This window comes from Falco naumanni, chromosome 8, assembly GCF_017639655.2.
Source record: "Falco naumanni isolate bFalNau1 chromosome 8, bFalNau1.pat, whole genome shotgun sequence".
In the NCBI taxonomy this organism is placed as follows: domain Eukaryota; kingdom Metazoa; phylum Chordata; class Aves; order Falconiformes; family Falconidae; genus Falco; species Falco naumanni.
Genome location: NC_054061.1, coordinates 51,437,780 through 51,454,802, shown reverse-complemented (window position 1 = coordinate 51,454,802; position 17,023 = coordinate 51,437,780). Strand labels below are relative to the sequence as shown.

General features: G+C 42.2%; 1 protein-coding gene across 4 annotated transcripts in view; it reads left to right on the top strand.

Moving 5' to 3' along the window:
* PLEKHM3 (pleckstrin homology domain containing M3) overlaps positions 1 to 17,023 on the top strand; it is a 122,738-nt gene that overhangs the window by 72,806 nt on the left and 32,909 nt on the right. For all 4 annotated transcript variants that reach the window (XR_005829325.1, XM_040603612.1, XM_040603611.1 and 1 more), the window contains one exon: positions 6,616 to 6,773. Coding sequence is in view for 3 of the 4 variants with exons in the window: in XM_040603612.1 (XP_040459546.1) it covers positions 6,616 to 6,773 (158 nt within the window). In the remaining variant the exon portion in view is untranslated. The remainder of the gene's footprint in view (positions 1 to 6,615; positions 6,774 to 17,023) is intronic.

Below are 17,023 nucleotides of genomic sequence, written 5' to 3'. Positions count from 1 at the left end.
AAATCACAGGTCCAGGACTGAGGATTCAGGAGAGTTGAGGACATTTCTAGCTCCCTTCTCAGTGTTTATTCCTTGGTCACTTAGACACAGTAAAGTGATGGGGTTCCTGGGCACGCTGTTACATGATGCCTGTGGTTGTTGGCTGTCCCTTGTGCCAGAGCTGGCAAAATATACAGATGTAGGTAGATTGCCTTCTTTTAGATTCTGGAGAGTTTCTCTTAAAATATTCTTCATCTGTTGGTTCTCCATTCTCTTGGATCTTAATATAAGAAAAAATTATTTTTTAACAGCTTCTGTTCTTTCTTTTGTTATCAGATGTTAGAAATTACTCAGACTAGTGAATTTAATCTAAATTATTTTAATCCCGAAACCCTTGATGTTGTTTAACATACCATGACACTTTTCAGAATTTGGACTTCTTAACCTTGGCAGAGGTTAAGAATCGAGCAGAACAGTGTATCTGAAAGCTCAGCAAACTGTATTCCCTTTACCGCCTGTCTGGACAGTCCTCATGTAGGTGATCAAAGGTATTTATGATCTCCATGCTATGTAAACATCTACTGCACTTTCAGAAGTTGGTAAAAATGTGCAGACAGAGCAGGAGACTTGATGGCCCTCACTCAGATTCACCATATAGACTCCTGCGGGGATGGAGGTCTTACTCTTTACCTTTTACTTGTTAGCTAGCATTGCTGATAGGAGCCCTGCCCTCAAAACAAACACTCGCTGCCCTGAGAAATGTCTGAAAACTGTACTGTTTTTTTTCTCTCCTGTCCAGAAAGTTCATCATGTCTGATAGATGTCAGTGTTGATTTATGTGGTCACGATGCAAATGTTGGGTATTTCTGTGGACGTGGTCTAATAGGTGGGTGGAAGGCTATGGAGGTGTTACTTGAAGCAATAGTGGATTACAGCTGACTCATTTTTCCTTCTGTTTCTATGCATTCCCCCTCTAGTTACCCCCAAAGCCCTTGTAATATTACCTCTTTGGGAATGACATAGTCTGAGTTTAGAGAGGACTTACTTACTTACCTTGTGTCATCAATATTTGATTGCTTTTCATTGACAGTCAGAGGCTTCTGTTATGTCTTTTCTGATTTGAACAACTGTCAGGGACTGGAACAAACTCTTAACTAATTTTGTATTAGGGCTTTTTATGCCTTTTTTTTTTTGGTCTTGTTCTGTTTTCCAAACAGAAAATTATCACAAGCCATTGATTTAGGTTACCATCTCTCTGGGTTAGAACTCCCAACAGAGATGAGAAGTTCTGCCACTGTTACCTTGGCCACCTTTCTGGTTTGGCCTTTCGTATGAAAACATACATATTGCAACACTGCTGTCCCGTGAGACCAGTTTGTGCAACCCTCCTTCATGCTGGCAAGTATGTTCGCATACAAGGAGTCTTTGTTGACTGAAAAGGGAAGACAAAGCGGCTTGACTTCTCTCTGCTGTGTGTAATGGGCTGGGGTTTTGAACCCCTTGTCTTGTGCTGCATGGGAGAAGGAGGTTTAGGGGCCAGGGCTAGGGCTGGGCAATGGGGGACCTTCAGAGGTGGGCTTCTACTAGCATTCTGCTTAGCCTGGACAGCTTGGAAGAGGCATGGAGTCAGTACAGAGCTGTAGCACAGTGTGTTGGAGGTGAGGGGACTGCCTCTCCTCTGGTGCAGGACAGCATCGTGGGCTCAGAAATGTGTCATGAAGGTAGGGCACAGGGATACCGGTGAGAGTCCCCTGGGCAACACGTGCTGCTCCTGGAAGTTGTCTATGGGAAATGACCTGTTGTGCATACAGTGGGCCACTAAGGAGGATTCGCCTGTGGAAGGTGCTGTGATCTATGGCCTTTCCAGTTCTTGCTCTCCGGAGGCAGCTGGCTCTGAAAAGATCACTTTAAGAGAGCGAGGGAACTATGAGTAACTTCCAGTTTTTGGACAGCAGGATCAAGAAACCTCTGGGGGCCAGCAGCCCTCCTGACAAGTAGTTAAACTTTGACTGGTCACATATTGCCTTCATGATCATATTAATGTGATGTATCCAAAGAGTTTTCAACTTGTACCATAGCCCCTGCTGCCTTCCATCTTCTGTCTTCCTGCTGAATCAGGAAAAACAGCCCAGTGCATGTGCTTTGTGTCTTCCCACCACCCAAGGCTCTTGCAGTGGTTGCCAGCATTGGCTTCTTTGCTAGCGTTTGGCAGTCCCCACGTTTCCCCCCCCCCTCAGTCATACAGAGCATAATTGTTTTGTTAGATTTATATTTGCTGCCTAACTGAACAGTAGCACAAAGATATACAGAGAAGAAAATTTTATTTACCTTTACTCATAACTTTCACTTGTATGAAAAGCCTCTATTGTAGAAATCGTCTAAAATAGTTGTCCCGGCACCTCTTTGGCATGTGTTCAGATTGTGTGTATACACTTTAGTTTCTCCCACTGCTGCAGACAAGGCTCTGCCTTCCCCTCTTGCTTGCCAATACACCTCAGCTTTCCCAAGCCGGGTGCAGGAGGCTGGGCAGCAGGGTGGGTTGCTGCCCTTGCTGGCTTTCCTGGCTTCTCCTCTCCCCTCCCTGGCACTTGCAGCTGTGCACTGGCCGGAGGGATGCTCTCTGGATTATGGGCACGGAGTCTTCTCCATAACACAGATTGTCCCATTTAGGGTGGGAGATAGTGGCAGTTAGTGTAAAAAGCAATGCTTGTTTTGTGGGTTTAAATAGTAAGTGCTTTGAGGGCAGGGCCTGCCTTTTATGTGTGTACATGTGGGTGTGTATTTTTATACAATTCCTAATGCGAGACACACAGTTAGCAGCAGCAGTATGCAAAGCCATGGCTTTCTGTCCTGTGGTAGCTTAGAGAAGTCTTTTATCCAGACCCATAGAAGTGGACAGTGATTCTGATGTGAATTGCTGGGGCTATTGAGAGACACAGCTTGCTTTGGGTCTCCAAAGACACCTGTCTGCCTCCCGTCGCCACCAGGCAGCGTAGTCTAGTATCCTCCAGGTACAGCAGTGGTAAGCTAACTGTAAGAACATGGCCCACGTCCAGAATCCTTTTGGGATGGGATGCTTGACCAATTTAGGAAGAGAAAGCTGCATTCCACCCTCCATCAATTGATGACTAGGGTGCCATCATCAGTCGCCTTTCACCCTTAATACGGGGTGACAAAACGCTTGCACTACAAAGAATTCAATTAGAAAGCAGACCTTGCTCTTCATGTGTGCTGTAGGTAGGAGAGAATCTGAACTCAGAAAAATTTTAATTTAAGCTTGATGGTTTTTTTTGTTTTTTGGTTTTTTTTGGTTGGTGGGGTTTTTTTTAAGAGGCACGAATATATTTTTAAGCCTTTCCGGGTGCATGTTGAGGCTGTATTATGTTACAGGGATACATCAATGGTGAAATTTTTGGTTTCTGTTCCTTTGGCATACTCTTAACTTAGTTTTCTGCTAAATTTCCACATTTCTTATGAAATGTGATGGACTGTCCTGCAACTTGTACTGTGTGATTTCACTGTTTCTCTGTTTTGTGAACTTACTTTGTAAGCAAGTAGAAATGTCCTTAGGAAAGGTTCAGGTCAAAGCTTAGGAGTGACTCCAGCAGTGAGAACAGATGTGTGCTGGGTTAGGCTGCACTGGGGGCTGTGGAGTCTCCATCACTAAAAGGCTTTAGCAACAGATACAGCTGTAAAGAACGACACAGGTGTTACTGGCTCTGCCAAGGCTGTCTCTTCAGGTGTTGTCATCATTGTCCTGATTTGCCCCGATGTCTGAATAATGAATTACATTTGTTTAACACACTTCTACGTTTTAATCACTTGTGTTTCCTTGAAACTCAAAATCAGATTCCAGCATCAACTGGGAGAGCATCCTGGGACTCTGCCATAGTGGTTCTGGGATGTCTAAACTGACTGACCCTGGATCTCTGGCTGTTACAAGAGAGTGCTTAGTCACAGGAGAAGTTCTGACACCTTTGATTATATGTCCTATGGTTCTTTTCCCAGGCGATAAAACACTCACTGTGAAAGTGTTATCATGAAACTCCTCTTGGGGACAGCAAGTAGAAATCTTCTTTTTGCTTGCCAGGGTAAATGGAGATGAGGATTTTATTCTTGCTAACTACAAACACAAATGAGAGAAGGCTGCAGGCAAAAGTCATGTCCTGTGCGCAGCCTTGAGGTCTCTGATGAAACAAAATGACACAAAATTTACAGATGCTAAAAACAGTGATAACATCAGTTTGATGTTGCATTTTGTCTTCCTGCTATAATGCAGTAAAATGGCCTGTAATTCATGTTGCAAAATTGGCATGCATGGCTCTTTGAAGATACCATCTTCATTGTACGTCTGCAGTGGCCAGAGTTACAAGCCAACCCACTACAGTGCTACAACAAGCCGTACAAATAAATAAATAGGGACAAATAACACCAGCTCCTCAGGGGCAGGTGCCCACTCTGAATCTGTCTTGCTTAGGTTGTGAGCTCTTCAGCATAGGGAAACTTTTGTGCCCTGTACAGACTTAAATTCACCCCTGGTGCTTAGGAAGGTAATATATTATGTTAATTTTGTTTATTACATTATATAAAATGTGATTTTAATTCAGAGATTTAACTTTTAAGTCCTTGCTGATAGTGACATTAGTACAGACTTAAAAGTGTTACTTTGCAGCTCTGTTGTCAGACTGGCATTTTAAGTTGAGCTCTTGCAGTCTGTCAGAGGTGGTTGCTGTAGCATGAAAATGCTTTGGAAAATATGTATGTATATTGTGGGTTATTTATTATCTTTGTATGTGTATTTCATCTGTAACTGCTAAATGGCTTTTTGGAGGGTGATTGTAGCTGTGTCACTAGCTGAGTGGCTTCACTGTTTCTTTCCTCCTGATTATTGAATACTGTCAGCTCTCGTGTCTCTGCCCTGCTCCCAACTTGTTCGGCTTTCAGACCCTCTGTAACTCTGGAGTCTGCAAGCAGAAAGTTTCTCCCTTTAAAATGAAAAACAAAACACAGTCTAGGGGAGCTAAACTAACTTCTGACCATCTGTTAGAAGGTTAGTAACATCATTACCTTGAACTATACCTTCATTTCATATTTCATGCAGCAGCTTCTCTGCATTGTTTATGTTCTAGTTGAAGGGGATCTTCCTATACCAGGATGCAATTAGGAACGTCATTTTTCCTCTAACATGAGCAGATGTCCTATCTGCAGTACTAGCAATAACATTGCCGCTTCCTGTTGTTGCAGATGTTGGTAGCCGGCTGGAGCTGAAAGCGAAAGAGAGGACACATTTCAGCTCATGCATTCAATGCCATCAATGCTATCTATGCACCTCCTTTTCCACGTGTACTCTTCAGCAGCCTGTCTCGGCTAGCAGGCAGGAAGTTGCCCTGGAACACAAATTTATTTCCTTTCTGCTTTACATAGGGGAGGAGTGCTTCCAGTATCTCTGTTGTTCTTCTCTCCCTTGACCTTTGGTTTCTCTAGATTGGTTTACATTAAACCCAAATCACAAGTGGTATGTTACGGTGTTTAGGGAAGGGATGCCTGAACCGAATCTGGCACACAGTTAAGTATGAATCTCCTCACTTTTAGGATTCAGGGCACAGCCCTGTGCAAGTCCTCCTCAATCAGCAATTATGGCATTCTTTTTCCTTTTTATAGAGGTCACTATCAAATCCCATGACACATTTTTATCACTAATCTGGCAGGCTGCCATTCAGACCACAGGAAGCTCTGGAGAGAAGAATATACACTTAGGGCCTTATTCCATCTTCATTATTCCCTACACCAGCAGAATTCCTTAAAGTCTCTGGAAGTTTGATCTGAATGGAAACTATTTTGCCTGAATAGCACCCCTTATGGAGGCATTGTCACCGAGTCACAAATTTAGATGAGTGTTGTGGCTAGCAGTTTAATCTATACTGCATGGCTGTTTTTTCACAACAGTACAGGGAGTGCTAATCACTTCTAATGGTCTAGCAGGATTGTCTGGCAGTGAGGGACTTCTCGATTTTGAGAGCTGGACACTGAAGGAAAAAAACCCAGTTCCTATTCAAGACTTTATCTGAGAATTTATTCATTTTGGCAATGAGGGGAATATTGTATTTTAATGGTTTTCAATGGGAAACACAACCTCACTAAAGGAGGAAAACCAGGGTTCTGTTCACACAAAATACACAAAAAAACCTTGCACTTTGGAAGAAAAGGAACAAAGACAAAACTTTGATTTGTGCATAAAAAATAACAAGTGAAAATCATAAATGTAAGGCAGTATCTATAACTATCAGATGATAATATGGGAGGCTTAAACTCTTTTCTGATCTGCTTTTTTGTGCCTTAGTAAATGAATGCATTGTTGTACTTAAAATTACTACTAATCTTGTATGTTACTGCCATATAGAGACTTACAGAGAGATAGTAACTTAGTTTTTACATTTACATCATTGTCAATTCATTGGCTACTATTATCACTTGTGATTTCATGGAGCTGTAATTGCTGAGATGTAACTTTTCAGTTGTTTTAACCAGCAGCACTTAGCTGCATTTCTGTATTAATAAATACTGTCTCCATCCTTCAGGGAGTTCTAGTCTTTCGGGGGTTTTTTGAGTTCATTCAATATTGTCTTCTCATTTCAGGTTATTGAAGGAAAACTGGCTCCTTTCTTGGGGAAGGTGATCAAGTTTGCCACCTCTCATGTATACAGCTGTAGCCTTTGTAGTCAAAAGGGCTTCATCTGTGAGATTTGCAACAATGGAGAAATACTTTACCCCTTTGAGGACATGTCTACAAGCAGGTACTGTAATGTCAGTCTTACATTTGACTTGCATATCATATTCTTGCGGATTCTCAGCCTTGTATGCTCTTACTTAAATAACTAGGGACTGGATCTCACCCATGCACATTTCTGGGCAGCTACACTAGATTACAGGTCCAGGGAGGCCACCACAAGCAGACTTGGAAATAGATGGGAAGAGCTACTTCCCAAACTCTGTAAATCTCAGAACAGCTGTTCAGAAAGGGAAGAGTCCCCAGCAGCATCACACTGTGATTTATCCAAAGCTCCTCTGAGTTTGAAAGGTGTCTTGAAAAGCCAGATGAATTCTCTGGGGTGATCACAGACATCTTTCTGGACGTCACTGAGCCCATGATGTGCTGGGATTGTCCATTATAAAAAAAATAACCATCTATTCTGAAGTGTTTTCCCCATGAAATGTTATGGCTAGTTCTCTGTTTTTCTGTGTGCATACTCCTCTGTTGCCTGTGTGTACAAGATTTTATTTTTTTTTAAATGACTTTGCTTTTCTCAGGTGGCTACATAATAAGTATAAGCATATGCCAGTCCCAAGCTAAACAAAAGAACATTTCATATTATATGGAGTACTGGATGCCAGATCAGGGACAGGAGTTGCATGGAAAACCTAGTAGCAAAATGCAGGAAACCAGAGCAGACTTGGCAACACAGAAGTGTTGCTGCTGTTTTTCAGAAATGTCTTGGATTTTGAATAAAGGAGATTTTAAAAATATTTTCTTTTAACTCAACAGAAAGACAGTATGTCTGACAACACAGCCTTCCTCCTTAGAAAAGTACTTTTTTGGCTGTTTCAAATACAGTAATTTTAATTTGTTCTCCAAAGTGTTCCATTGAAGGGGAAAAAAAATGAAGAGCCACCTTTGGAAACAATCAGGACCAGCCTGTTAAAAGGGCTTCATTAAGAATCTGATTCCCTTGCATGCACAAAGATGTTAAATTACAAGCAACCAGGGACTAGTCTTTGGGGATTTTCAGCCTGACCTATTTCAAAGGCTGTTTGTGCATTCTTTCTCCAGACTCTCATTCTAAAAGATGCATTGACAAAGAGGTGGACATAAGCTAAACAAGGTGTGCAGCTGAGCTCTATAAATGGCTTTCAAGAAAGAATGTACCTAGGGTGCATGGTGAGATAGGCTGAGTTAAAAAGAGAAAGACTAAGATGACATAAAACATACAATGTCTGTTGAGACTGTGTAAGAGGTGACTGAAGATATTCCTGAAAGATTGATGAGAAGGTGTAAGAGCATTTGGGAAGACAGGTTTACTTGAAATCTGTGTGCATTTGATTTGTCTGGGGGATTTTTGGTCACAAACCCATTGTTGGATGTATATTGTTCCCCCGCCCTTCAGCTGAGATCAGGCATACCTCACAATTACAGAGTTTAAAACCTCCTGGAATCAAGTAGTATTTGTCAGCAGTTCAGTGAAAGCCAAAAGAAGCTGCTCTGGCTCCTCGTTTTATGTGAATTAGAAACCAGAAAGGACTTCTGTTCATGTTTTACGAATGTGAAGTTGTGGTTGATGTCATGCCAAAGACAGTGGTCTTTGCTAATGATTTTAATTAGAACACGATCAACATGAGAGGTCCTCCAATATTTTTCCTTTTAACTTTGTCAGAGGTCGCTCTGCTTACTCCTTTTGTACTCCTTATCACTAAATCTTGCTTTTATCCCCAGAATTTTCCATTTCCCTTCCTAGTTAGTTTTCTCATCTCATTACTGCTCATGTGTGTGCATGTACCTCTGAAACTAACCAGATTATTTCAGTTCCGTATTTTTGTTCTTGTCCACCTTCAGACTGTAGGCAAGTCATGCCAACAGAGGAGCTCTTACATGTTTTACTGTGCAGCTTCATCAGCTGCAAAGCAGTGAGGGAGAAGGCAGGCTAGAGGGGGTTTGTGTTTGTTCCGTCTCTTACAGTTGAGAGATTTCTGAGGTGGGTGTGCTGACCACTACAGCGACAAGGGTAAGCTGAGGTGAAATAATGTACAGAGTAACCTGTGGCAGATGGACTGGCAAGTCACGAAACGTTTGTGTGAAGACTTGCAATTACACCTGAAATTTCTGACGACGTGTTCAGCTTTCCCTGTTTGTTAAGTGTCATACAGAGCTCTGAGTGAACAGTTAGCTGAGATTCGGGATTTAGTTGTACTGTTCTGAGTCCACAGTGTGCAGTGGGAATTGACTACAGTTCACTTTCACCATCCTGGTTTTCTGGAGTTGGTGTCTACAACATAGTATTCACATTTTATACTCAGTACTGGACTGTCAGGTACCTTGGCTGTAGCTGCTGAGTTTGGGAGGGAGGAGCAGCTGAGCTCTGAAGACCATGTTTTCCTTCTTGCTTTTGAATGTTGCTCATTGGCTTTTGAGCATGCTACTAATTCTGCCAGCAAATTGTACTGTTAGGTTAGAAATATTCAAAAGTGGGTGTATGACAGCTTTTGCAAACTTCATCTCTCTGTTGAAATGTTTGAAAAGTGGTCTGTTTGCATGTGTGTGGGTGGTGGTGGGGTGTGTTGAGCTGGCATTTGTTTTTCTGGCTACCTCCCTGACCTTTCTTGCTCTTTGGAAAGAAGAGTGACAGCTGTCAGAGGGCACAATTCCCAGGTGATTCTCAGCTGGCTGTTACTTTTCTATCTTCATGGTCTCTTAGGACAGCTTTGAGGTGAAGAGATTGTTTCTCTCTAAAACATTCTCAGCAGTTTCTGGAGCAGTCTTCAGTAGGAATTCATGAAGGATGGATCTTCTTTGGATAGATACAGCTGAGAGAAAAGGAGGGCCCCTCTCGAGGGCTGGAGTTTCTCTTTGGTCAGGTTATTTGCTTGAGAGTCATTTTTGTCAGTCCTTGAGCAAACAGAGTGAATACCTGGGTTATGCACTCCTCAGGGTTTGAATACACATATATTACATACCCTTCTCTCACTAATCAGCATGACACATTCCTTTGTTGGCAAACGGTTCCAAAACAAACACAATCAGTTCACTTAATTAGCGGGTCTGTGGGCTGTGCTTGGCAGGCTCTTTACATCCTGCTGAACAATACAGCACAACAGTTTTCTGCCTTGAGTGTAAGAGTGGGCTCACAAAGTCATAAGCTTTCTAATGATATTTCCTTTCTGTGGCTTTTCTTGGGAGGTGGCCATTCTGCACAGAGCGTAATGAAAGCTGTGATTCAGTAGTTAAACAATTTCTAAAAATTGTCCCATCCTTTTGGGTGCCTCTTCCAGTCAGTCTGATTCCTCTGCCCCCCATTTCCCTCTTTTCTGTCTTCGCCATATTTATATAACAATTCATCAGGATTCTTTCTAAATGTCACAATTTCAGCATCTTTTTGAAGGCCTTTAAATCATGAGGACTATATTTAAATCCTCCTGAGTTAACTGCAGTTTCATGGAGCAAATTGCCAGCTAATGTAAATTTGCACAGCTCTGCCTTTGCTGGAGCTCTGGCAACTTAACCTGAGCATCTACCTCCTGTTTTATTTCTTGGACCAAATTCACCCTGGGCTTAAATTTAGTAAATAATCATACAAAATTACCCTATTATATCACTAATTTTATTTTTACAACTGTTGTGAAATGTTTAAATATCCCTGGTTATGAATTGACTTGTTAGACCTATTCTTGTCCATTTGTTAGCAGCCAGGCTCTGCTCTTCAAGTTATTCTGATATTGCTTATTTTTCATTACCATGGTGAAAAGTTTTAATTGCTTTCTCCTAAAATTAAAAAAACCCAAACAAACAACAGAGGTGAAAAGAAAATGCCCGTGTAGTGATACTGCTGTCTGTAGCATGTGGTTGTGTTTGTTCTATAACCTAGAACAATATTTAACAAGTTTTAAAACTTAAGCAATAATGAGGAAAAATACCATTGGAACAATAATAGATTATTCATTAGAAAGAGTTTTGTGACCAGTTAGATAATTAAGTAATTATAGCTGTGGTTAAGATTGATATATGCTACCCAGTTAATAAAGTTTTGGTCTTGCCTGTGTGTCAGCATCCTAGGGACTCCTTTCACAGGCAGTTTGTTGTGTTTTGCTGGTAAAGCTACTTGCTTGTGATTTAGTCAGTTCGTTGCCTTTTATGTGGTGACTTCGATGTATGTGAACCCTGGAGAGTTGCTCTTTTGTGTTCATATGCATTTATCAAGGCTAAACTGTTTTCACTTTGCAAAGTTAATTTGTTCTACAGATCAGTTAAGGCATGTAGACCTTTTAAGATACAAACCAGAAGACCCAAGTTTAAAAATAGATGTGCCACAGAACAGGCTTGACTATATCAATCAGCTTGGATGCCTCTATAATCTTCGGCCACCATCCTGATAAGACCTATGAATGTACTTAACTTTACACATAGCAAGAAGTCTTACTAAAGGCTCTGAGGCAGTGCTTAGCTCTATGCGCGTGCCGAAGTCTTTGCAAGATTACAGCTCACTGTGTTATGGATGTTGTGTCACTGGACAAAACCAGCTATTTGATACTTCGGGAGAATGTTAAAGATAGATATTAGGTGGGGAGACTGAAATACGTAGTGCAGAGCATTTCCAGGAATTACCTTGGCACAGGTCAAAGGTATCACTCAAAGTACATTGTTTTCCCTCTTGCTCTGATAAGTTCATTTTATACTAGATATCCGTTTCCCAAGCCCAGTTTACCTGAGCTGTGCTAGTAGTTTAGTACTTAATTTTTGAAAGAGCTTAGCTTATCGGGTGTTGATAGTTGGTTCAAAGCACCCTGAAGTGATCTGCTCAGCACTTTCTTTAAAGAAACTTACTAAGTAGGTGTTAGGTTCTCTCGATAATTTAATTTCATCTGAATCTGTCAAAACTGGTCAAAATCTTCTGGCCCAGATCTTCTGATTTTTGTCTGTGCAGGCTAGTGCAGTAGTGTTACCTAGAACACATAAAAAGAAAGATAAAATATACTGGCTTTTTCATCAAGCATTGTATTTTAGAACTGAATTAGCTTTATAGGTTGTTTTTATCTGCTTCATTTCAGAGCGGTATTAACTAGAATATTCATGGTAAAGGCAGATTCCTATTTCAAGTAGGAAGGTCTCTGCAGTGCTGCCTTGTACTCAACCCTGCTGGCTGAAGGAGGCAGCCATCTCGCTTCCAGTTTCTTCTTTGCAGCTCTCTGCTCAGCCTTCTTCCTCACTCTAGATATTTCCAACTTGCCAGTCAAGACCTCTTAGTTCTTCCTTCTCCTTCCTCATGCAAATTCCCCTTCTAAGACAGACTTAGCCCATAAAAGCCAACACTGCCAGCTCTAAGCACTCAGAAATTCTACGATTACCTTAAGAATCTTTTTGTTTCTGTACTTACTTTATTTTTTAAATGTTAAGCTGTTTTTTTCCATCTTGGGTCCATATAGGCATGTCTTCAATGCTATGGCAGAGCTCTGAAGTCCAGATGCCTTTACCTTTCTGTTTTAATAAATGTAATCGCAGGATTTCCAGACTTGAGACTTACAGAAAAAAGCAAAATTGTAGACTCATGCAGTCAAATTATAACAGTTGAGGGCACTATGTTAATAATACTGTTAATAATATGCCTTAATCTTTGCTTTTAGGTCTTCAACCACTACTTTGTGAATACAGTTAATTAATAATAAGACAGGTGGAGGGGCGTTGCAGCTGTTGCAGCTAGCAGAGGCAGAGGATATGTGTGTGAGCGATGTAAACACTTGAATATCTGTGGCATCTCAGCCTCGCCAGTGGTTTGCGAGTAGCGGATCTGCCAGGGCTCTTCCCCTTTCCAAAGTAACCTAGCTCCACTCACTACAGTGTAATCATGAGTTTCAGATCAATTTTTTTAATACTGATTTTAGTATTTATATATTTATATATATATATAAAAAAATAGAATATATTTAGTATTATATTGTGAACTGCTGTGTACAGGCCACGTTACATGGCTTGGGATCTCTGAACTTAGACAACTTGAGAGGTGCAGTGCTGAGGTCGACAGTGAGTCCTTAGTTCTGCTGGAGGCAAGTATGAAAATATACATAGATAAGTGTAGCATAAATCCCTGCAGCCGCAGCTGGGGGGAAGCTGAGGACATGCATCCCTCCTTAATCAGGAGCGACAGAGCTCTGTGAAGAGGGGTCTGGGAGCTGCAAGATCCCTTGGCTCCTGCTTGACCCCACTGCTGTGCTCCGGTGTGGTAATTCAGCCTGCGTACACAACCGTCACAGGAGGAGGATAGCAAGTGGTTAAATCAAGCTGTTCTTGTTCAACCCTGACCTGTAACGAATTGTTCTCTGAGCACCCAAACTAAAGCCCTGCTCTGTGATTTCTCTGGGTCTAGCAATGGAGGAGTTGATACTGAGGCTCCCCCCGCCACTGGTGGAGCACTGGGGGTTTTCTCTCCCTTCCCGTGAGCAGCCCTCTTTTCCCCTCATTTGTGAGGCTTTAATATCGCTGACCACTTTGCACATCTGTTGGATGCAGTCTACCTCAGCAGTGGGTGCTGGCACAACAGGACTTGGGGCAAGAGATGGCTCAGACGAAGAGGCACCCAGTAGCAAGCCCTGGGTGGCTGAGCCAGGATAGAGGCTTATTCATTCATCCTCCCCACCCTGCCTGGGGTGCTTCTCCAGCAGCTCAGTCTAACCCATGCTGGGTAAAAAGGAGCAGAGCCTGGGCTGGCAGTTTTCATGCAGGGACACCAGGTAGTGTGTCCTTTGGCTACCCCGGGTGGCATTAGTAGAGCAGCAGTGGTAGCGTTGGTCACAGACATCAGGCTGTGTTTGGGCTTGTCCCCTAGAGGTGCAAACCATGGGTGATCTACCTGGTGAGTCCCATCAGCGCAGGCTGGCAGTTGCTGTACAACCCTTGCTAGCTGCCGCCTGTAACCAGCTCACCCCTCTGCATCAGTTCCCCCAGCACACAAGCTGGGCTGTTACAATTGTTATTTCTGCTGTTTGTGTACCCCCAGGGGCCAGGACCCAACCATGCCATTGTAAATGAGGAGCAGCTTCAAGCTGTGCTGGCATGTCAAGGGTAACCCCCATCTGATGAGCAGGTATAGGGAAAGGAAGACTCTGATTATGTTTTGAATCACTGCTGGCTCCCTGAACACTGAATTAATCATTTTGAGGGAATTTCAGATGTAACGATTTGAGGGGCTGGATATTGAGCACTGTTCTGGTTTTGTTTGGCCTGGGTTTTTTTTCCCTCTTCAGAGGCAAATTTTTCAAAAGCAAGTCTGAAGTATTAACAGTTTTTAAGTATGGTGTTTAAAAAAACCTACTGTATCTGGTAAAGACCGTGTGGCATACAAGGCATTGTCTTAACAAGCTCCTTCTAGGGACAAATCATTGTCATATTAGCGCCAACTTTCTTCCATTCATCTACTACATGGGCGTCCCTCCCTAGGCAGGTTCCTTGCTTTGGTTCCTAGGCAACTGTAATAATAATGCTGCACGTGTGTGTCAAGCATTGATTGCCCTTGGGGCTTTTTTTGTGTTGTAAGTGAACACAGGCTAGTCCATTTTCCTTGTCTTTGTGTTCTGCTAGTCTCTGAGAGTTTTGAAGGGCACATCTGTGATATTCACAGCTGAACAATTCAGAAATACTTGCAGACAGGCACATGTGCATAGCATGGGAAGGTGATCATGCTGGAATCCCTAGGCAAGGCTTACTTCAGCTGCTGTGGTTTGCTCTTTGGGGTTTTTTAATAGCCAAGTTACAGGTGGCTTGGTATTTTGGATGCTTGGTGAATGTATAGCATCACCTAAAGAAAACATAACAAACAACCATGTTTTATCTTGGGTTTACTCTGCATGGAGGGAAAGAAAAAACCCCGAAGAGTTCTAGTCGATGAAGGGTTCAGCCCTAAATCAAATCCTTACTGAAATTCCTTTCAACGGACTACTCATTTGAGCAAATGTGTGCAAGGTCTGGTAAAAAGGAAGTGGGTTTTTTAAATGAAAAAATGAAACAGCATATAAAATTGTAAGAGAAAGGATGGTGGGTGAATATGGCACTGAGTGAGACAGGGGAGCTCTGTGCCCTTCTCAGCTTTTCTAAGAGCTTCTGGCTGACCTTGAGCAAGTGAGTTCATCTTTTTTCCCATTTGTGAGGTGGGAATGGTGGTATACCTGTCATCCACCATTTGTTCATTTTGGGGACAAACAGTATAACCATGACTTGTTAGATTCCCTGCCTGGTGTTTGGAAGCTGGCTGGGTACAGCCCATGTGTGTGGTACTGAAGCTGTCCTAGTACACCCTGCTAGTCCCAGTGGCTTCATCCCAACATGGTCACACTGGTCAGTCTGTCAACATGTGAGGTACCTAGGAGACAAATAAAACTGTCTTTTAGGTGACATCCTGGACCACCAGTTGATCATCCCTGGTTTATTTTGTCTACTTAAGGTGGAAGGTCTTTGAGGCCTCTTTGTTGTTACACCCCCTCTTTGGGCATCTGCTCTTACCCGTGGGCACCTAAACGGTGGTACAGTACAGAAGAAAAATACAAGTTGTCAGTTGGTTGTGCAGAATCTAGAATTACTTGAGCCATAAGCCTGTGAAATACACTTGGGAAGCATGAAAAAGAATTTGCCAGAATTTACAATTTACCAAATGCTGGTATGTATGTGTTTCAGATGCTCAGACTTAATGGGAGACACTAACATTGGCACTTCCTCAGCATACAAGGAATGATTTTTATGCTTTTAATGTAGACAGGCTTTTCTTTTGTAACTAGTAATAATAAGAACATTGTAGTGCCTGGCTGGCTGTGGAGAGCTTTGCCCTTTCTTGCACTTTCCAGTGTAATAGAAATTATTCAGAGAATTGAATAATTCTCTGCATTTTTGTTACTCTGGTGTTCAAACAAGTAAAACATCCTTAAAACACTCCCTATAGTCTCAACAGAAATAGAGTTAATCAGGAAAGAAAAAAAGGGAGAAAACACTGAACCGGAGAGGAAGCTATTTCAGATGCCTTCTTAGAAGGCTGAAAGTCTGTGTGAAAACAACATGCAATGTTCACCAATTCTTCAAATAATGTTTGAAAAATAGCAAGATGCTGTTAATGTGCAGTATCGCAATGTTATTCATTAAAGAAGGAAACATGAAAGGCCTGAATGGCTGTGGGCTCATCAGCTTATTATCAGTGATGTATAGAAGTCTCACAAAAGATGCAGGGACTCTTTGGCCTCTAACCAAAGAAGTCAGAATTCAGACATAGTACCTGAACTGTGAATTACCTATGACAACAACAAGGGTTAAGGAAAAGATAGCCGAGTGTAGTGAACTATTACATGGACCTTTTTTAGACCCATGAAATGTATTTTTTCTCCAGAGAAATAAAAGCAGTTTGGAATACTGAGGCTTGATAACAATAGTAAAGAAAAACTATGAAACTCACATATGGAGATAAAATTACATGTCAGGATTAAATACACAGCAGTCTGTTCATAATATTCCATGAAGGAATATAATTTTGGTGGGGTTTTTGGTATCACATCTCTGGTAACATTTTAAATATAATGGAAAATTTCTTGCAGTGACATTAAGAATGGTCAACCAGTTGACATTTCCAGGGTCTGTTAAGAATGACTGTGTTTGACATGATGAAAAGCAAAGCTGTAGAAGGCTTGGAGTAGTATAGCTCCATCACTTCAAAGGGAGTAACTTACCACTTGCACAAAGGCAGAGCAAAATCAGCATTGCTCCCCTGGGCTGGTGACTGAGTTTCTTTAGCAATGAGGGTTGCAAGCATGTGGTGAAGGCTGACACAGGTATCCTCTCTATCTGTCCTTACGGAGAGCAAGAGGCAGCTTTGTTCTCCAGCTTGGAGCACTGTTCTTCCAGGCTTTGTTTTGTCGTCATCTGCACCCTGCAGATGGGGCTGAGAAGTATATCAGCCTTCACTGGAGAAGGCAGAAAATAGGTCTTCAGAGTGGCAGGCAGGCAGAGGTGGTGGCACCAGAATGGACTGGCAGTGGTCACAGTGGCTGCCAGTGCAGTGCAGTGTGAGACCTGGAGCTGGCTGTTCGTGCTGCCTCTGGTTAGTGCCCGACAGTGTGGGGTCCTGGTCAGAGCTTCAGCTGTTGCACCAGCTCTTATAATTAACAGCACAGACGTTTCTTCTCGCTCTTTTTGTTCTGAGCAGTGTGAGAAAACTTTGTTAATTCTGCTGCTAAGCTTATTTCTGAAAAATGAATCCACATTAATTTAAACACCATCAATCTTACTTTTTTCTGTGCTGATGGCCTT